At 44.7% G+C, this 19,137-nt stretch overlaps 5 protein-coding genes across 16 annotated transcripts in view; 3 read left to right on the top strand and 2 right to left on the bottom strand.

The window, feature by feature from the left end:
* Positions 1–10,490, top strand: part of LOC111599449 (nesprin-1) — a 130,831-nt gene extending 120,341 nt beyond the window's left edge. For 7 of the 12 annotated variants that reach the window (XM_030224349.1, XM_030224350.1, XM_030224347.1 and 4 more), the window contains 8 exons: positions 185–490; positions 2,512–2,769; positions 3,605–6,597; positions 7,461–7,499; positions 7,843–8,469; positions 9,396–9,537; positions 9,765–9,832; positions 10,064–10,490. In XM_030224349.1, the coding sequence (XP_030080209.1) occupies positions 185–490; positions 2,512–2,769; positions 3,605–6,597; positions 7,461–7,499; positions 7,843–8,469; positions 9,396–9,537; positions 9,765–9,832; positions 10,064–10,304 (4,674 nt within the window). In that variant the 3' untranslated portion in view covers positions 10,305–10,490. Of the gene's footprint in view, positions 1–184; positions 491–2,511; positions 2,770–3,604; positions 6,598–6,719; positions 6,873–7,460; positions 7,500–7,842; positions 8,470–9,395; positions 9,538–9,764; positions 9,833–10,063 lie in introns of those variants that run through there. The other 5 variants (XM_030224343.1, XM_030224355.1, XM_030224345.1 and 2 more) reach the window with 5 other exon arrangements.
* A 1,403-nt stretch (positions 10,491–11,893) lies between these two features.
* Positions 11,894–13,586, bottom strand: LOC111599458 (lysosomal Pro-X carboxypeptidase). Its single transcript, XM_023315126.2, has one exon. The coding sequence runs from the start codon at positions 13,470–13,472 to the stop codon at positions 12,063–12,065; it is 1,410 nt and encodes a 469-aa protein (XP_023170894.2). The 5' UTR covers positions 13,473–13,586; the 3' UTR covers positions 11,894–12,062.
* Positions 13,587–14,365: 779 nt separating this feature from the next.
* On the top strand, positions 14,366–15,486 carry LOC111599448. Its single transcript, XM_023315104.2, has 2 exons — positions 14,366–15,196; positions 15,253–15,486. The coding sequence occupies exons 1-2, from the start codon at positions 14,450–14,452 to the stop codon at positions 15,484–15,486; spliced, it is 981 nt and encodes a 326-aa protein (XP_023170872.2). The 5' UTR covers positions 14,366–14,449.
* Positions 15,487–15,829: 343 nt separating this feature from the next.
* On the top strand, positions 15,830–17,085 carry LOC111599462. Its single transcript, XM_023315132.2, has 4 exons — positions 15,830–15,931; positions 15,983–16,192; positions 16,247–16,321; positions 16,377–17,085. Coding segments are annotated over exons 1-4 (996 nt in total). The 5' UTR covers positions 15,830–15,929.
* A 93-nt stretch (positions 17,086–17,178) lies between these two features.
* On the bottom strand, positions 17,179–18,038 carry LOC111599463. The gene is made up of 2 exons (XM_023315133.2): positions 17,796–18,038; positions 17,179–17,739 (listed from the first exon to the last, which is right to left on the bottom strand). The coding sequence occupies exons 1-2, from the start codon at positions 17,961–17,963 to the stop codon at positions 17,263–17,265; spliced, it is 645 nt and encodes a 214-aa protein (XP_023170901.1). The 5' UTR covers positions 17,964–18,038; the 3' UTR covers positions 17,179–17,262.
* Between the last annotated feature and the right edge of the window lie 1,099 nt (positions 18,039–19,137).

The following is a 19,137-nucleotide window of genomic DNA, read 5'->3' as shown; positions in this document are numbered from 1 at the left end:
CTTCGAAAAATAAGCTTTCGTGCATTGCATTTGCTCTGAGTTTCGTTGCGTCGTTTGTCACGCAGTTGACGTTAAAACTTCGAATCGCGCGCGTATCGCGTGAATTGTTGCTCCGAGCGTTTTCATTAATGTAATTTGATTTATTTTTTTTGGCGCTTTCGCTCTATTCACACCTCACGCTCAGGGTCTTGCCGGCGATCTGCACAGCCGAGAGCAGCTGCTGGACGAGCTTAAGGGCGCCGCCAAGCCGTTGATCGAAAGCTGTGATGTACAGATTGTGGAACAAATTGAATCGTCCGTACAGGATGCGGTAGTCGCGTGGAATGATACCACCGAGAATCTGCAACAGCTCTGCACACGCTACCAGCGAGCCGTTGAGCTCTGGGACAAGTATCGCAACGCCTCAGCAGCGGTCAAGAGCTGCATTGAACAGCAAATGGACAGCGTCAAGTCCTTGGAGCAACCCTTGGAAACCATGCAACATGCCAAGGTAAGTGACTCGTAATTGTTGTAAATGCTAGTTGTAGTGGGGTTCTGTTTGCAGTTGCCGTTCCATTTGTTTTTTTTTTTTTTTTTTTTTTTTTTTTTGGCGGCAAGCAACGACGTCGACAACGTTTAATTGCGATACACACTTGGACCGGACCGGGCTGTAATTACATTGATTTTCAGCCGTAACGCGCAGCCCAATCAATTTTCGGGCGCGTCACTGTAATCGCCTGTAACAGAGCACATGGAAATTGGCTGCCAGTGAGCTAACTTTCATGTGGGCATGTGTGAGTGTGTGTGTGTAGATACTTAGGCACATGTGTGTGAAGGTGTATATTGGTTGTTTGTGTCATAAATTATTTTGTTTGACACAAAAATAGGGAAAGACAAACGTTCAGGCAGTCCAAAAAGTGGTTATAGCTCATATGGACTCTAATGATAGATACTACGGAATATGATATATATCATATATACATAAATACATACATGTGTATATCCATATATCAAGATGCAATTTTATTCATCTACTTCTACACCAAATAGCTCCAAGCTTATATAAAAAACATCTTAGATCTTCTCAAATAATAGCCAAAATATCTCTTAGATCTTCTCAAATAATAGCCAAAATATCTCTTATCTGCATCTAATTTATGTAAACAACAAATTTGTTAGAGCATTAAATCTTCGTCATTCTGTAGATAAACATAAAATGCTGTCTTGGTCTGCGTTTTGATTTTCGTTTTATTTGCTTTAAATATTAACGCATAGTTTTGTTATTTATGTGTGTTTATTGATCATTAGGGTCATTATAGAGGCCAGACCACGAAGCGCTGTAATTATTTTGGTGGCTTGGCATATAGACCCAACTGTCACTTCACATGGCGAAGTTTATCAACCCAAAAGCGTAAGCTCTGTGTTTATATAGCTGCTTTATCTGTTCGCTCAATAAGAAATACAAATACACGAAATTATAGGAAGGCATCGGCATAGCCATAGCCGTAGGCATACCTATATATAAATATATTTATGTGTGTGTATTTGCCTATGAGATTGCTAGAATACACGCCTTGAGCGTGTCCGAAGCTGTAGATAAATATGAAAATATTTTCTTAAATCTGTGCTTTAGAGTCTCAATGTCAACTGCACAGCGATTACAAAGTTTCGAGTTTTTTTCTCTTGTTTTTTTTTGTGATAAAGCCAAAATATTTCACAGATGATATCATAGGGCACGCGGTAGGGCCGGACGCGTGCTCTTTAAATTACTTAATGCGTGCGCGTTTTTTTTTATATATATTTAAATAGCTGGTGTTGCGCCCTGCGGGTGACCTCTTTTCTAAATTGAAATTGAAATTGAAATCGAAATTAAGACTGCAGTGAGCACTCACTCGTTGCTCTTGTCCGACACATTAATTAGAAATAGAAATGCAATTAGAACGAGCACGAGACAAGGCGCTCGCTTGATAAGCAGCATGCGGCGAGCTCTTAACTAGGGCTAACTGCCAAGCCCAGCCGGCTTAAGCTAAATGTACTTTGATCGTGATATGTATATATAAATATATATATCAATGACATTTGCATTGCAACTGAAATAGACAAAGACATCTTATGAGATGCGTTTATAGTGCTTCTAAATGCAAAGAAATAACTTGGGACTGAAATAGTCTTTGGGTTGGGGTATTTATGTTGAAGGGAAAACCAAGAGCTAAGAATTGCTCTAGCAGAAAAGCTAGTTGAAAGATATAAAAGAGATTTAATAGTTGGCAGAAGAAACACAAATTAGGGTCGTATTATTGATAATAGAAACACTTTAAGAATATGAGAAATTTGTTAAATTTCTAGTTGCATTATTTATTTGAAATTTTTTTAATGAAAAAAAGAAATGAAATGAGCTAAGTCTAAGAAGACTCTCTTGAATTAAAAAAAAACTGTTTGAAATGCATTTCAATAACTATTTAAATATAGTTAGCACAGCAACTAGACACGTTTTTAAAATATATTTCCAATTTCGAACTGATTTTGCTTTAGGTCTGCCAAGAGAATCTTAGCACACAGAACGATCGTCTGCTGGAGCTGCGCGATATTGTGGCCAAAATAGCTGCCGATGTGGGTCTGGATGCCTCCTCGCTGATGCAGGGTGAGCTGGACGCGCTGGGTCAGCGCTTGGCCGAGTGCAAGGATGCCATCACGACGCTGGCGAATGTGGCCGAGACGCAGGACAAGGAGCGCAAGGAGCTCGACAAGGAGGTGACACAGGCCAAGGTTTACTTCAACAATGTGCAGCAGGTGAGTGCAAGCCGCCAACTGAACCGAGTGGCAACTATCTATCGATTGGAGAGCCGCTGATGATGATTAGCATAGGGTTGGAGCTTAGCGTGCGGAAATTCCCACAGCGTTGACAACAACAACGAGGCGGACACTTGTTGTTGTTGTTGCTAATACAATATGAAGGACATGCTATTTTAAGTGGGTTAAAAGTTGAAAAACTTTCGCTGCCCCCATGTCTATATGGATATATATATATATATATGTATATATATATGTGCCGACAGTGGTCATTATTGATTGTGAACAGGGCGTAAATTTTTGGTTTGAGTGCGGGCATATTTAATTTTTATTGACCACGCCCCTTTCTATAAATATGTAAGCTGGGCAGCTGTCATAGGAAATCATGTTGCGCCTGCTGTTTGCTGTTGCTCGCACCACTGTGCAGCCATTTGAAATTTACATGCCACACATGCCACCGTCGCCACCTGCGCCCGCACTCTTCAGGTGTTGTGCCGTCCAGACAACGTTGCACTGCGCGTGAGCTTTGTTAGCATGAGGTCATTGCCAGTTGGCGGAAAGAGTTGCCACGTTTCGCATGCCCTGTAAATGGAGTTACGAACGTGGTAGATTGTTTGTTGGCCTTTGCTATGCACGAGTCAGTTGCATAGCGCAGCTAACAGTCGTGCATGCCTTTAAAGTTCTTAGCTTGCTGTTGGCCCATTGTGAAGCCGTGCATGGCCAACTGTAACTGGAGAGCGCTTATTAGGGTCAGGCCAATTAGTCATGCACAAAACGTTGCCAACACACACACCAGCTTAGTGGAACCTGTTACTAATAATAAATCTCGTTGTAGGACATAACGCGTGGCGAGCCAAAGACGCCCAAGGAGAGCGAGGAGCAGTTGGCAGCCTTGCGTGCCCATCTGCAGACGTTGGCACGCACCGAGGAGCAGCTGCGTCAGCTGCGCGAGCGCCAGGAGAACAACAATGAGCTGGCGAGCCCCGTGGCCGCTGCCGTGGCCGACGACAGCATCCTGGAGGTGCTGGCCATGTGGCAGAAGATATTCCAGGATACGTTCCAGGAGTACCATCGCCTGTCCACGCGCCTGGCCCGCACACAGAACAGCTCGGAGGCACTGCGCCTGTGGCGCCAGTACCTGCAGCACGTGCAGTCCTTCCTGGCCTGCGCCATACCCGAGGACTACAGCAGCCTGCGCGAGCAGCAGCAGCTGTGTGCCATACACCAGAATCTGCTCATCTCACAGCAGAGCGTCTTGGCTGAGACGCCACTCGAATCGGAGCTATCGGAGCAGTACAAGGCGCTGACCAATCTGCACAACGAGACGCTCTCGCGCATAATGCAGCGCAACGACGAGCTCGAGCGTCGGGTGAGCGGCTGGAACGCGTATCGCCAGCAGCTGGCAGCGCTATTGGATTGGCTGCGGCAGCGCGAGGCGGAGCGCAATGCTCTGCAGCTGCGCTACATTCACTTGAAGCGCGTGCCGCACCTGAAGGCGCGACTCGATGCTTTGCTGCTGCAGCTGGCGCGCGGCGAACAGCAGAGCGCAGCGCTGAAGGCGCAACAGCAGCAGCTGCTGAAGTACTGCGACGACGCGCTGGCCACCGCCATGCGCATGGAACAGGCGAGCATCAATCAGCGCATTAGCAATCTGCGCGCCGCACTCGAGACCTGGCAAAACTTCCTCAAGCGCATCAAGCAGCTCGCGGACTCGTACGAGCAGCGCGTGCAGCAATTGCAGACGGAGTTCGCCAAGGCGCAGCAGCTGCTGGACAGCAGCTCTGGCGATGCACTGCCCACAACACCCGCCGAAATCGAGCAGCGTCTGGCTGCTCTCCGAGCGCAACGTGTCCAGCTGGGCGCGCAGACGCCCACGCTGGAGAGCCTAACGGTCAGCCAGGAGGAGCTCAAGGAGTGCATAAGTCCGCACGACATTAAGGCCATACGCCAGCGCAGTTTCCTGCTCTCTCAGCAGCACGCCGATCTCGACTATCAGCTGGCTGTGCTCATCAATGGCATCGAGGAGCGCCTGTCGCTGCTCTCCAACTACCAAGCGCGCTATGCACGCATCTCGCAGTGGCTGCGCGACCTCGAGGAGCGTGTGGAACGAGACGGAGACGTGGCTGCCATTGCCAATCCCGAACAGGCAGCCAAACAGCTGGAGCAGCAAATCAATGGTGAGCTGCAGCTGCGCGACAAGGAGCGCGAGTGGCTGCTCTCGACGAGTCGAGAGCTGCAGGCGCTCTATGCAGATGCCACGCCCCAGGCGCAGCAGGTGCGCACACAGGTGCAGCAGCAGGGCGATGCGCTGATCGATCGTTGGAATCGACTCAAGTTCATGTGCAAACAGCGCGCCACAAAGATTGGCGAGCTGAAGCAGACGCTGCTGCGCCTGGAGGAGCGCATCGCGCTCATCCGCACTTGGCTGTTCGAGGTGGAGTCACAGCTGGACAAGCCGCTCAGCTTTGATAGCTACACGCCCAACGTGATCAAGGCCAAGCTGAGTGAACACGAGAAAATCCAGCGCTCGATTGAGAACCACAGCAGCAATGTCGGCGAGGTGCTTAACCTGGTCGAAATGCTGCTCAACGATGCCGACAGCTGGCGCACCCAGGTGAACACCACGGGCCTGGCCTCCTCCGCCCAGAATCTGGAGCAGCGCTGGAAGAACGTGTGCAGCCAGTCGGCGCAGCGCAAGGCTCGCATACTGGACACATGGAACTCACTGCAGGAGCTCATCAAGCTGACCACCGAGCAGAAGAGTTGGCTGGCCAAGCAGGAGGCCCAGCTCTTGGTGTTTGAGCGCGAACAGAAATACGCGAGCAAGCAAAAGCTGGAGGAGCGACAGCAGGCGCTGCGCGACAAGCTGGAGGAGCTCGAGGCGGAGTCCGTTAATCTGCGCAAGCTGGAGCAGACCTATGCCCGGCTCACAATGAGTCCCGGCGTGGAGCCCGAGAACATACAAAAGCTGACGATGCCCACCAAGGTGATGTTGAGCAAGTGGCGTCTGTTGACGCCGCGCTGCCACGCCCAGCTGGACGCCATTGACAAGGACGCCAAGCTGATGCGTGACTTCAACACGGCTCATGGCGAGCTGACCAAGTCGCTGGCGAACATACAAAAGGCCCTCGAACAGGTGCCCAGCGCTGAGGATCAGAGCGTTGCCATGGACCCGAAGGCTGTGCTGCAGCGCTTGGACGGACTGGAGCGTAAGCTGCAGCAGGCCGAGCAGCAAGTGGAGCAGGCCAATGCCCTCGGCAAGGAGGCCGAAGTACGCTCCAAGCAGCAGCCCTCGCAGCTGAAGCATCTGATCAAACTGATTGCCGAATATACAACGCTCTGGCAGACGGTGCAGACGACTCTCACGACGCGGAAGATGACTTGGCTAGCTCGGGCCAGAGATGGAGCTGCGGCCGCGGCAGCGGCTGCGTTGCCCGTCAACGAGACGCATGCCAGTGTCCAAGTGAATACACTGTCCCAGCGTAAGCTGCGCCAGGCCCAGCTGCAGCGGGAAACGTCCATTACGGCCAAGGATGCGTACATCATGGAGCTGCAGACGGCGGTGGTCGAGTGCCAGAACAATCTGGAGGAGCTGCAGCGCACCATTGTGGACAAGACGCGCAAGCCGGGTCCACAGAAGATTGCCAAGCTGCTTGGCAATGCCCAGTCGTCCACGGAGCTGGTCAAGCATCTCAGTCATCTGCTGCTAACCGAATGCCAGGCGGACAACGAAGCTGCCCAAGTGGAAGTCGTGTCAGAGCTGGCGCTGCGCTTCGAGACGCTGCAATCGCAGTGGAAGGCGCGCCAACAGCACGATCAAAATGCAAGGTAAGCTAAGCAGTCTCCTATCTATCCATATCTCTCTCTCTCTCTCTCTCTATTTATATCTCTACTAGTGGTAATTCCTTTAACTAATAATATATATACTTGCAAACTGCTGTGCTCTGTAGATTGTTCCCCGTTATATCCGCTTTTATACTATTCGAGGCTATTATCGGCTCTGGTTAGCAAGTTGCGTCCAGGGATTAGCCAATTAAAAACTGTTTGAACTAAGGTTCCATTTGTGATCTGGGTCCAGTTTGGCAAGCGGCTTCTATCCACGCTTCTAATTGAACTCAGTACAAAGCAAGATTAGTTTTTCCATTTCTACTTCAAATTCAATGAATTGTCAATTTTCAAGCTGTACATATAATAATTGTAAATTAATTATAATTCATTTTAAATTTATTATTTTTTTATTCATTTCTATGAAATCGCAGAGCTCAGTGGGAACTTACTTGAATGAATTATAGGAAAAATATATATAAAAATATAAATGTAAACAGAATCTAGCATATTTAAAAAACTTCATATTTTATTCAACAAAAATCGAATTTCCAACTTTTTCTTTAGTTCTGAATAATTCTGCTTTAAACCCTAAATTTCTGATTAGAGTTTGCTTATCAAGGAACTTGGATTTTCATACAAATCAAATATTTCCCGTTCGATTATCTAGTTCAGTCCACTATCCTCTATCTATTTTCTGTTAATTGTGTTTGGGTCTATTTATATGGTTATATGGCTAACAAAATGTTTTATTGCTTTATGTCTCGCTCACTTACACACACACACACACTGCTACGTCTCACACACACACATTTCCAACTGCTTCACTTGAACCTGCGCATTCATGATGGCTCTGCGGCCAGCAGGTGCCTGCTACCTGCTGCCTACAAATACACATGCATACAGTAAGTGTTAACGTAACTCTCTACCTTTACCTCCACCTCCACCTCTACCTCTACCTCTACCTGTGCACTAACCGCCATAACATGACCAGGCAAGCTCCTGCTGTGCGCCCGCTGTTCTGTGTTCTGTGTGTTCATCCGCCAGACAAAAGCTGGCGTTGCCTTCCCTCGATGGGCTGCCAGTCTCCAGGGCGGAGCACAGTGAAGAAACGAGCTTGGAGCTTGCCTGGAACTCGGCTGAATTTGCTCGGTTTGAGGACACGCAGCAAGCTTACACTCGCTCATTAAGCAACTCAAACTCTCTGTACAGCTAGACTAATCGTGACTTATTCTATTGCCCACACAGCGAGGTCGGCCGGCTAACGTGTCCGCTCTGCACGCAGCGCAATTGGCAGCAGATCGACAACGATCTGTGGCGCTTGGAGCAGTGGCTGCAGTTCGCCGAGAGCACACAGAAGTCGCAAACGAGCCCGCCTTCGAACATTGAGCTGCTGGAAGATGTGACGCAGGATCATCGCGAGTTCCTGCTGGATCTGGAGAGTCACAAGTCGATCATCTCGTCGCTGAATGTGGTCGGCGACCATCTGGCCACGCACACCATGGACACGGAGAAGGCGCGACAGCTGCGCTCCCGTCTCGAAGCGGACAACGAGCGCTGGAATAATGTGTGCATCAATGCCACCAAATGGCAGGGTCTGCTCCAGACGGCGCTGATGGGCAACAGCGAATTCCATCAGACCATCGATGAGCTGGTCGACTGGCTGCAGCGTACCGAGAAGACCATCAAGGCCTCCGAGCCGGTGGATCTAACGGAGGAGCGCAGCGTGCTCGAGGCCAAGTTCAACAAGTTCAAGGACCTGCGCGCCGAACTGGAGCGCTGTGAGCCGCGTGTTGTCAGCCTGCAGGATGCAGCCGATCAGCTGCTGCGCGCCGTCGAGGGCTCCGAGGAGCAGTCCCAGCACACCTACGAAAGGTAAGTCCAGCGTGCGCCAGTGCCGAGGGCGGAACGAACTGAATGCGTGGGTGCCGTTTCTGCTAAATAGATCGATGTGCGTAGAGGAGCTGCGGGGCCAAGCGTTTGATAAAGAGCTAGTTGGGCGGCATTTTAATTTAGCTTTTAGTTTCTTCTACTTTTCTCTTGTGTAGTCCTAATTTAATATTCTATTTATGTATTTTTAATATTTTACATTATTATGTGTAAACAGTAGCAACGCCTTTTCCTTCCTTTAATTTATTAGTTAGCATAAGATTTAGTAAATTTACTAAACAAATATCTTGCTCTTATATGGCATATAGAAAGCCGACATTTAAATTTAAAAGAAATTAAATTGTTGAAATTTTAAATCAATATTTGAATGCTTAAAAAAGGCAAAGGAAAAAATGTCAAATATTTGCAGAAAAAAATTCTAAATTTTGAAAGACATTTTATTTGTACTTCTCAACTCATCAATATTTATAATTTAATTAATTTTATAATTGGCTTTTTTGATATGTTTTTTGATATGCCAAAGGCTTGGCTTGTTATTTCATATGCCACGCCTGTTTACATAATTTATTCCAAGTTTCAAACACTTCAAATACCATCTCAAAATTGTACTAAAAATGTTCCCGGAACACCTGTCCTTTTGGCCACACACATATACCCTCTTTCCTACTCTTTCTCTCACGTAGCTTTTGGCTGCCGTTTTAGCTAGTTCACATATTATAATTAGTTCGACCAATTAGTTTTGCTTTTAATTTTTTTTTTTGCTTAACTTTTGTGTTGCTGTTTTTTTTGTTTGCGTTTTTGATTTGTGTTTTTTCTTTCTGGTACTCAAAATTTGATTCGTCCGCCCATTCTAACACTTCATCAAAACTGACAAATCTAAGAGCCGCCAGCAAATGTTTTAAATATTCTAGAACACTTTCCAGGCTAACCGATCTCCGCCTGCGTCTGCAATCCCTGCGTCGTCTCTCCGGCATCTACATCGTCAAGCTGGGCGCCGTGCTCGGCTACGAGGGCGACAACCTGGGCGTGCCGCTGCAATTGTTGTCAAGCGAGGTAAGTGCAACGATTGCTCATTCAATTCAAATTCCAATTCAAATTCAATTTGTCCCGAAAAAAAAAGTTCAAATATTTTTAATTTTGTAAGCGCACCAAAGTAAGTGAAATATTCAAGAACCAAATTGGCTCGATGCGAGAAGTGTGAAAAATTGATTTACAAATTTGATTTAATTTAATTTGATTTTTTTATTTCTTTTTCCTTTATATTTGTATGGCATATCTAGCTTTTGGATAATACTACATTATCAACCTCTTCTATGCAGGCCGCCGCACCCAACACAGAAAATGCAAAGTAAATATTCAATAGAAAATTTGTTTAATTTTTCCATTTTCCAGTAGTTTAGTTTCTTTTCCCGTACAATTTGATTTATTTTCAAGCAAAAACCATGCACAAGTACAAATACTCTTGCTAGTTGGCACTTGATATATAGATATATATGTATCCTAGATATGTCTAGCATGTTTCCTATATAGCTGCTATATGGTTATTTCTATATCTGTACTAATCTATTGCCATTCACAGTCGCAGCGATGGCGATGCTGCCGATGGCGATGTCATCAATACCACGGTTCTGGCTCGAGGTGCACGATTCCTCGGGCGCGTTGCACGTGCCTCGCTGCCCATACAGGCGCTCATGCTGCTGCTTTTAGGTGTGGCAACACTGGTGCCCCACGGTGAGGACTATACCTGCATGTTCTCCAACACCTTCGCCCGGAGTCTGGAGCCCATGCTCTCCTATCCGCATGGCCCGCCGCCAACGTAAACAGTTCTTGTTGTTGTCATTGGATTAGTGCAATAAATTCAGGGCCAAAACACGTCCCGCCCCACACTCCCAAATATAATTAGATCATAGAATCCCACTACCCCCAATCCCACCCCATCCCCCACAACAATACGAATATGCCTTTACACATTGAAAAGAGAAAAAACAGACAACAAAAAAAAACAACCGAAAAGATAAAAACATAAAAATAATGAAGAAAATAATATTGTATGTAAGCAAAAATGTTTGTAAACAAAATTCTTGTACAAGATATAAGACAACCGATCCTCCAGCCCGATCGAGTGTGTTAAGTCATGTAAATTTTTGTAATTTTCCAAAAAATGAAATAAAAATGTATGTATATTATTCTTGGTAGCTAGACAGTTGAAACAGGCCGAAATAAATATGTACAGCTAAGATATTGATATATATATATATAAAATATATACTGAACAACCTACTCGACGAGCATATAGCAAGAAACACTTGATGAAAAAAAGAAAAGAAAAAACTAACGACACATAACGAAATACTTTTACAAGAAAAACAAAACATATATTAACGATATATACATTATACATATATATTTGCACAGCAAACATTTATATATATATATACTATATAACCTATGCCCAAAATTATAATGCCCAACATTTTGTATATAAAAACTAAGCTGATAAAGAAAACGAAAGCAAAAAAATACGCACACACGAAAATATGCAACGAGTAGCGCACGGCTCTACAGGCCGGAGCTGTGGTGGGCGTGGCCGGGCGAATATCGTGGAACATATTCGTGCGGCCCAGCTAGCGGACAACCTTTAAGACAAACCATGACCCACATAGACCAAATTGTCCAGAGTGTGAATCGAAGGTCGAACTATGCCTGCAGTTGGCTGTCGCATTCATCTCCCAAACTCAGGATGTGGCAGCTGCTGAGGCTGCGTCTTGACTTTGGCTTTGCACTCTGGACACTAGATGGCCAGAGGCTGCCCGGAGATAAACGCTGCCTTGAGCCAAGCTCTCTCCCACGGCTCTTGAGCAGCGGTCTGCGCCTTTGAGCACCCGCCACAGGTGTTGCTGCAGAATCTTCAAATAACCATCCCGCAGCCAAGGCTCTCTGTAACCTCAAAGCATTCCTGAAACTCATTTCCAAAATTCGTACCATAGACAAATCGAAAAACATGTCCACTAGCTGTGGCCCCCTCTGCTCCAGGTCTGGAGAAGCGTGCGCGAAAGGCGCAAAACGAAGCAAGTGTCCTATGCCGGTGCTAAACCAAATTAAAAAAAAATTTCTTAAATAAATAATTATCAAAATGCGTATGAAAAAATTGAAAAAAAAAAACGAAAAATGTTGAAATAGTAATGGAACAGGTTATCTCTCCATCCAGTTAAAAAAAAAAAGAAATCAAACTTTTTGTTAATATTTTTTGATAAAGATTATTCTATTTGCCTTATTAATAATACTATATATTTTCTTTCTATTATTTAATGCCTTGGAGCGCAGTTATTGAAGAAAAGCATATATTTATTTATTAAGTTTACACGATATATATATACTACTATGTATTTGTTTATAAGTTGATTTAAATGTTAAATTTTTTGTGTGTTTTTGCTGCTTCTGTAAATTTTAAGATTTCCTTTCTTGTGAACAACTGTACCTTTATGCATATATATTAAAGAAATATTTAAAAATAAGGCTCAATCATTGTTTTTATTGCAAATTAATTAAGAATTCAAATTACACTCGAAATCTGTTGCTTAAAAATGGCTTATCCATTGCGCTATGATCTCCGCCTCCTTCTGACGTGCGCTCGTTACTGAGGCCGGATCCAAGGGATTGCTCTGGCGCAGATCCAGGTGGTGGGCACCCTCTGGCAAAATGATGACATGAATTTGGTTGTTTGGTGCACTCAGGACGCCGCCGCCGCTCCAGGGATCGAGCAGGCCATTGCTGAAGATGATGTTGCTAGCCGCCTCCAGATCTCGGCCACCATAGCGCAGCACGATGTCGTAGGCCTTGGGCGTGATATGGAACTGCTTGTAGCACTTGTCCGAGACCTCCTTGAAGTCCCAGTTGCTGGTGCGGAACATGGTGTCGCTGCTGTTGGCACACATTGGCATGACCATTTGATTGCAGCTCTGTATGTCCCAGCCCTTGCTGTCATAGTTGGCGCCAGCGTTCGAGTCGTTGTAGTCCAGGCACTTGGTGCTGCCTGTGTAATTCGTATAGACAGCCAATGCGCTGGCCATGCTGGCCACCAGATCCGTATCGTTCTGATGCAGATCCTTTAGATAAAAGCAAAGCTGGCGCACAGGATTGGCGGGTAGCGGCGACAGAAATGTGGAGTTGTAGGGATAGTTCGCCATGGCCAGGTTGCCGTAGACCTCCTCGAGGTAATCCATAAAGTTCTTCAGATCATCGGCGTTCTTGATGGCGTTGCACACGTGAAAGATGTCGCCCAGCTGCTTCTTGCCGGCATCTGTGGCCGCCATCGACTCGAAGGCCTTCCAGGACTTGCCTATGTTGACGCTGCAGTTGGCATTGTAAGCGGTCGCAAACACCGAGGTGGTTATCTTGTTGAAGATATCGCACGGCGTCAGCCCGGAAAACTGAAGTATGGGCGCCGAGGCGGCCAGTGCGCCAACCACAATATGCGGATACTTCATGCGAAACCAGGCCGCCAGCATGCCACCATAGGAGCCACCAAATGCCACCACAGGCAAACGTTTTCCATTGCGCAGATAGGTGATCAGTTGGGCGTAATCCTCCAGCGTCTGCTCCACGGTGAAGTAGGCCAAATGCTCCGGCTTGCTGGTATTAAAGGTGTCGGCGCCATACGGCATTGATTTGCCGTAGTAGCGATGCTCCGCAAAGACAACCAGCGCCCGCTGCTTGGCCGCCAGCTCCCAGACGAAGCCGCTGTTCTGCGCGAACCACTCGATGTCGCCCTCGTTGCCCGTGTAGAAGAATATTGGTGGCTCTAAGTTGCTTTTGTCCACGTAGGAGTCGTTGCATAGATAACGTATGTTGAAGCTCTCATTGCTCAGAAAACTAAAGTGATCCAGCGGCACGGAAAATTCTTTGATTTCGTATTGGAATTTCTCGTTAGCAAACGCGCTGGGCTTAAAAGCCAAAATCAATAAAGCTCCACAAAGCGCAGGAAACATTTTGCTGCTCACTCAATGACTCAAATGTTTTTAATTAAATATAATGCGTTCAATTTTAAATCTGTCTTTGTTCAGCTCTGCTTCGGTCAAGCCGGCTTTTATGACCCCCTTATCTAAAGCTTAAAGCAGTGTTGCATAGTTGGTGCAAGATAAGTTCAGTGGTTCATTCTGAGTTTAACAGTCAACAAAATGTTACTTAACAGAAGTAGCTACAGAAGAGAATTTGAAATTAGCTTATATGAAACCAATTTTTTATATTATATTTAACAGATTTTATATTGACCACAATCGTAGAATCTCTAAAGACTCGGTTAGTGGTTTTGATCTTGATTTCAATCAAATCAGCTCTTATGCTCTCATTATCAAAAATAGTTGCCATTTTGAGTTTAACAGTTGCCGAGAACAAACTTAATGTTGATTAACATAGCCAGCGATAACGGTCATTTGAAAATTGTGCTTTGGCTATTTGAAACGGAGCTTAGCAGCATTATTTTATTTAGTACTTAAACTTAAACTTAAGCAATAATCACACTTACTGAGCAAATAAGATTGAAGTCTGTTTAATACTAATTTTGCTTTGCTACAGTCAAGCTTGGTTTTATAACCCCGCTTATCAAAAACTTAAGCTGCTGTTACGAAGTGTGCAGGCTGTTAAATTACGTTGCCATTATGAGTCTTACAGTTGATGACTGTTAAATTAATTTTAATGTACATCACCAACGATAACGGATATTTGAAATTAAGAAATCGCTGTTAACGAAACGGTTAATTGATTGATTAATTGATTTGAAGTAAATTCAAAATGATTTACTTAAAAACTGCTTATGTTGCTCATTTATATATCATAAATATTTTGTAATAGTTCCAATTTGTTGTCTCAGCTGTGTGAAAAATGTCACTTCACATGAAAATCAAGTTTCCAATTTGAAAGATGCTAAAACCCAAAACACTAAGCAGCATCTGAGAAAGATGATCAAATGCGCCAGCCTTTTCATAAAGCATCTGTATATGTTGCGTTTCTGCTAATACTCGAGGCTATAACCGGATTTGTGATCATCATCGTGACTGGGATCTATCAAATGATTCTGTCCAGCTTCCTGGGGGACATCGATCAACGCTTGCTATTGAGTTACCTTGTGAACATCTACGTTTTTGGTGCGCAGCTGATCGTGACGTTCCTGTGCAGCCTCTCGCTGTGGAATCGCCTGTGGAAGAGGCGCTGTACGCCCAACGTTCGCTTGATGATCTCCGTTTGGCTCTTCTACTCCTGCGTGCTGATCACTTCGGGATTTGGCACCGTGTGGAATCTCTACCATAACATCGATGTCCTGGAAAACTCGGCGGAGGGCTCGCTGCTGCGCGGCATCGACGAGTATTACTCGTCGCCCGAGTGGAAGCTCTTGTGGGACGGACTGCAGCTGCGGAAGCAGTGCTGCGGCGTCTACAACTACAAGGATTGGATGAACGCCGAGTGGATGCCCCTGCAGCTGGTCAACAATTCGTGGCGCAATCGCGTTGTGCTGGCGCCCATCGCCTGCTCCAAGCGGAACTGCGTGTCGAAGTTTGTCAGCCACGAGGATTACGGTCAGTCCAAGCGGATGCCAGTGCCCACGCTGACCATCGACTCCATCAACACGGCTGGCTGCCTCTCCCTGTTCTCGCAGGGATTGATGCGATATTTCTACATAATGCTGGCGTTAGCGCTGATGGCTCTGAAGTTTCTGGTGAGCAAACAGCCAACACCTGTGCTAGGTTTATCTGAAGCAGAACTTTTTTTTAGATAGTTCTATGCGGCGTCACCAAGTACACTCTGCAGCGCCAAAATGTGGGCGATGGCTGCGATAATGTGGGCCTCACCGATGACGACGGTCGTCCCTTGGTCATGGTCAAGTATCCGCGGAACGTGCGTTGCGTTACATTCAGCGAGGATGATCTGGCGTCCGATATGGCTCCAGAGGCGATCTATTGCGAGTGCGATCAAGCTGGTGAGGCGTGCGATTACTGCGACGGTTAGGATTATTATAACATGTATATCTATATATATTTTATATAATTCTTAATTATTTGTCTTGTAATTATTAAGTTATTATTCATTATTATAAGTCAAGAATTTTATAAAAATATTTAAATTTGAATTTTACTAAAATATATTCATATTCATAATTATATTTAATCAACGTATTTTTTAATATTAGAATATGACCATATATATTAAATTTTCGGCTTATTTTCGGCTCAGTTAAAAAAATACCACGATCTTAGCTGAACGCATTGCGCTGTTGGTGCATGAGCATAACAGTGGGGATATCTTTAAAAAATACTAAATGCTAAGAATATCGTTTTGGCACACTATTTGCTTAGTTTGTTGTGCAACACTAGGGCAATCCTTGGCTAAAAATAACGTTTAATTTGTCACGTTTCGCCAATAGAGTTTCTTTCTCTTAAACTACATTCAACATGTGAGTGAATTTTGGAAATAATTTCAAATTTAAAAAATTACTCAATTGTAGGCCTTTTTTGCCCAATGTACCGCACATTGTTGGGGACGATGACGATTTGAGCGAAGCAGATGACCAAGCACAAATTCCTGAAGCACATTCAGATCGGACAGCAGCATTAAACACGGCAGGAGCTCCAACCTCTGTGGCTGACCAGAAAACAATTGATTCGCCCTCTTCGGAACTGTCCGATTCTTCTTATGATAACGAAAGTGATGCTGAGTGAGTTTTTGAAAGGACTCCTCACTTTCTATTAACAAAATTTCCTAATCTTAGCGAAGAGGATTCCAATTGCACTGCGGAGGAGGAGGAGGATTGGTCGAATAATATTTCTTACATAGTGCGCACTCCGTAAGTTTGCCATTTGTATATCAAACAGGACTTATCCAGTGACCACATATTCTAGGGAAAGCGAAACGGAGTCAATTGTCGAACATCAACCTTTGAATGCGCCTCCTGCCAAAGTAGATATGGAAACTGAACCAACTGAAGTTGAAGAGAGAGCTGAGGTTGCAGCCATGGATTGCGAGGACAGCAATACAAAACCTGATATGTTAACCTTTAGTGTGTCCAGTTCTCCAGCAGAAGAGAATTGCAATGCAACACGTTCCCCTAATTCCTCGCCAGAAATGGAGACAGAATTCGTAAATCGAGATTGCGAGCGGCTGAAGGAATCCCCTTTGACTAACCCAAATGCAGAAAATTTAACTGGCGACTTTTCGCCTCCTTCTCGTCGTCGATCTCTACGTTCGGCCAGTCGTATTCCAGGCAAATATTTGTCTGCACCCGCTAAAAATGCTCGTCCACGTTCACGTAAACTGAAGCTCAACGGCAACAGCTCGCCGGCGAAAACAATTGGCGCACGCGTGGCCAAGCGACCGAGGCAATCCATCTGCTTGACGAAATCGCCTGTTAAGAAACCCACTGTGCTCCTGGCTCGACCCGTCGAGGTGACCGAGTACTTTACCAATATCTCTGCCACGTTGGTCAGCCATCGAGTCAATCTGATGCCTTTTCTGGCCATGCGCAAGCGCATAGATCGCCTGGTGGGCGAGGCCATAGCCAAGACGAAGATACAGCGGGAAAACAATCCAGTCAATGTCAATGTTCTCTAGTTCGTTTAGCTTCTTAGCTGAATAAAAGCACAGCATATAATTGATCAATGGGATTAGCTTAAAAGTTATGAATTAACATGTTGGAATAATCAAATATCATTTACATGCACAGCTGAATTAAGGCACATCCTTTGGCATCGTTGAGCAAACGATTGACAATTGCAGTTAGTTCATAAATTAGGGGCTTATGACGGGCAGGCTGGACAAATCTGAAACGACGGCACTGCTGGTGCTGATTAGCAGGCGGCTTGGCATTTCGCCAATTGAGGGCAATGTGGAGCTCTCACTGAAGCTGGACAGCGTGCCCGTTTCTTCGCAGCTAACGCCCGAGTCGGCGCTGGTTATTGATATGGGCGTGACATTTGATGACTCCGAGTCCGCTTCAGCATCCATAGTCTGGCAGGCACGTTTGGTGTACAGGCCACAGTCCGGTTCGTTGGTTTCCCGCTTGTGTGATCTCACAAGAGTCGGACTCCAGTTGAGCTCGTGATGCACCACAGCCTGCACCTGAAGGTGTATGGGATTGCTCGGAGGGCTCTCGCAGTCGCGTTCAAAGCTGCCCGCTTCGATGAACACATCGATGGAGGGCGTGGGCGTGGCCGGTTGCACGATCATCGTGGAGTTCACCATCATTTGGAAATCAATTTCGCTCTCCTGTGCAAATTTCTTTTCGTAAACTCTCTTAAATATGTTTGCTTTTTAATATTTACCAGGAGCGCCCGCTCGAGATTCGAATATTCCACGCCATTGTACGATGAGACAGACATTTCCATAGCCTGTGCCATTTGACGCATCTCTTCAACTTCCATGCCATCTTCATATACGCCTGCGCTGATTAGCAGCTCTTTCAATTTATTAAATTTGCTACGCAGCTCCATTTTATACAATTATTTTCTCATTGAGTATGGCAAATGGGAAGAGCCGTTATTCGAGCGACAAGTATACAAATTGACGTGCGCCAGCGGTGTGCGTGATTACATTTAGCGCGAACATATCGATATTCAGTGCCTTAAACATATCGATGACAGATGATTTTGATACTGCAGTTGTCAGTATCACATTCAGTTCGGACTGAGATTCTCGGTTGTTTACTCAGTTATAAAAATAATACTTGATTTTGGTATTTTTCTTAAATGTACTTAAAAATTGTGAAAAATAAGTTCGCTGAAAACGCGATTTGAGTATTGTGAAGTTAATTAAAGCGGTAAAGTTCACTGAATTGCCCCATTTGGGCCCTGAAGCTACCGCAATGCGTTCGAGATAGTAAAAGCTTTCGTTTTCGCTGGTTTGGTTTGTCAGCTAAGAACTTTTGCACATTAAGCACGAAGTACATGAGCTTTTAGCGCGCGCAGAAGCTTTTATTTGAAAAATAGCTTTCCATATGAAAGCTGTCTTTACACATTTGCTTATTAAAAAGTGTTTCATATATTAAAAGTGTAATTTTAGAGCAACTTTTTTAAGGGTCGCCTAAATTGTTGACACTTTTTTAACCTTTCGCAGCAAAGTTGGCAATTGGCATGAAAAAATTAAAATAAATGCGTCGCTTTTTGCTAGCAAAACTGCAACAGCATCTGACCTCTGACCTAAAACTAACGACAGCAAAGTTAAAAGTTAGGCAAAACGTCAAATCCCACTTGAAAAACGTTTGACTTTTTTCTGCGTTCATTCATTATGAAATACAGCTCAAAAGAAGGCCAGCACTGGAGAGGATGTAGAGGAAGTCCTCATTTTTTTTGACCCCACTTTTAATACGCGTAGCTTTCTATAGTTCATCTGATAGCTGTAGAAAAGTTTAGTGTCTTACATTGAAATATAAGTTATATTATTATTATTTATAAGTATGCAGTAATAGCAATAGTAATAGTAATAAAATATTAGGCTAATAATAAAATTAATTAATCAGAATATTTTTTATTTATTAATAATTCATCTATAAATTTCATTGCTAATAAAAATTAAAATAAAACATTAAAAATAGCCTTAAAGTGTATTATTTTTGATAAGCTTTAAAAATTATTATTTATATATTATATTATTACATATACATAATTT

This window comes from Drosophila hydei, unplaced genomic scaffold (assembly GCF_003285905.1).
Source record: "Drosophila hydei strain 15085-1641.00,03,60 unplaced genomic scaffold, DhydRS2 tig00008114-arrow-pilon, whole genome shotgun sequence".
NCBI lineage: Eukaryota > Metazoa > Arthropoda > Insecta > Diptera > Drosophilidae > Drosophila > Drosophila hydei.
Note: the sequence above shows the minus strand (reverse complement) of the source record. Positions and strands in the feature narration are given on the sequence as shown.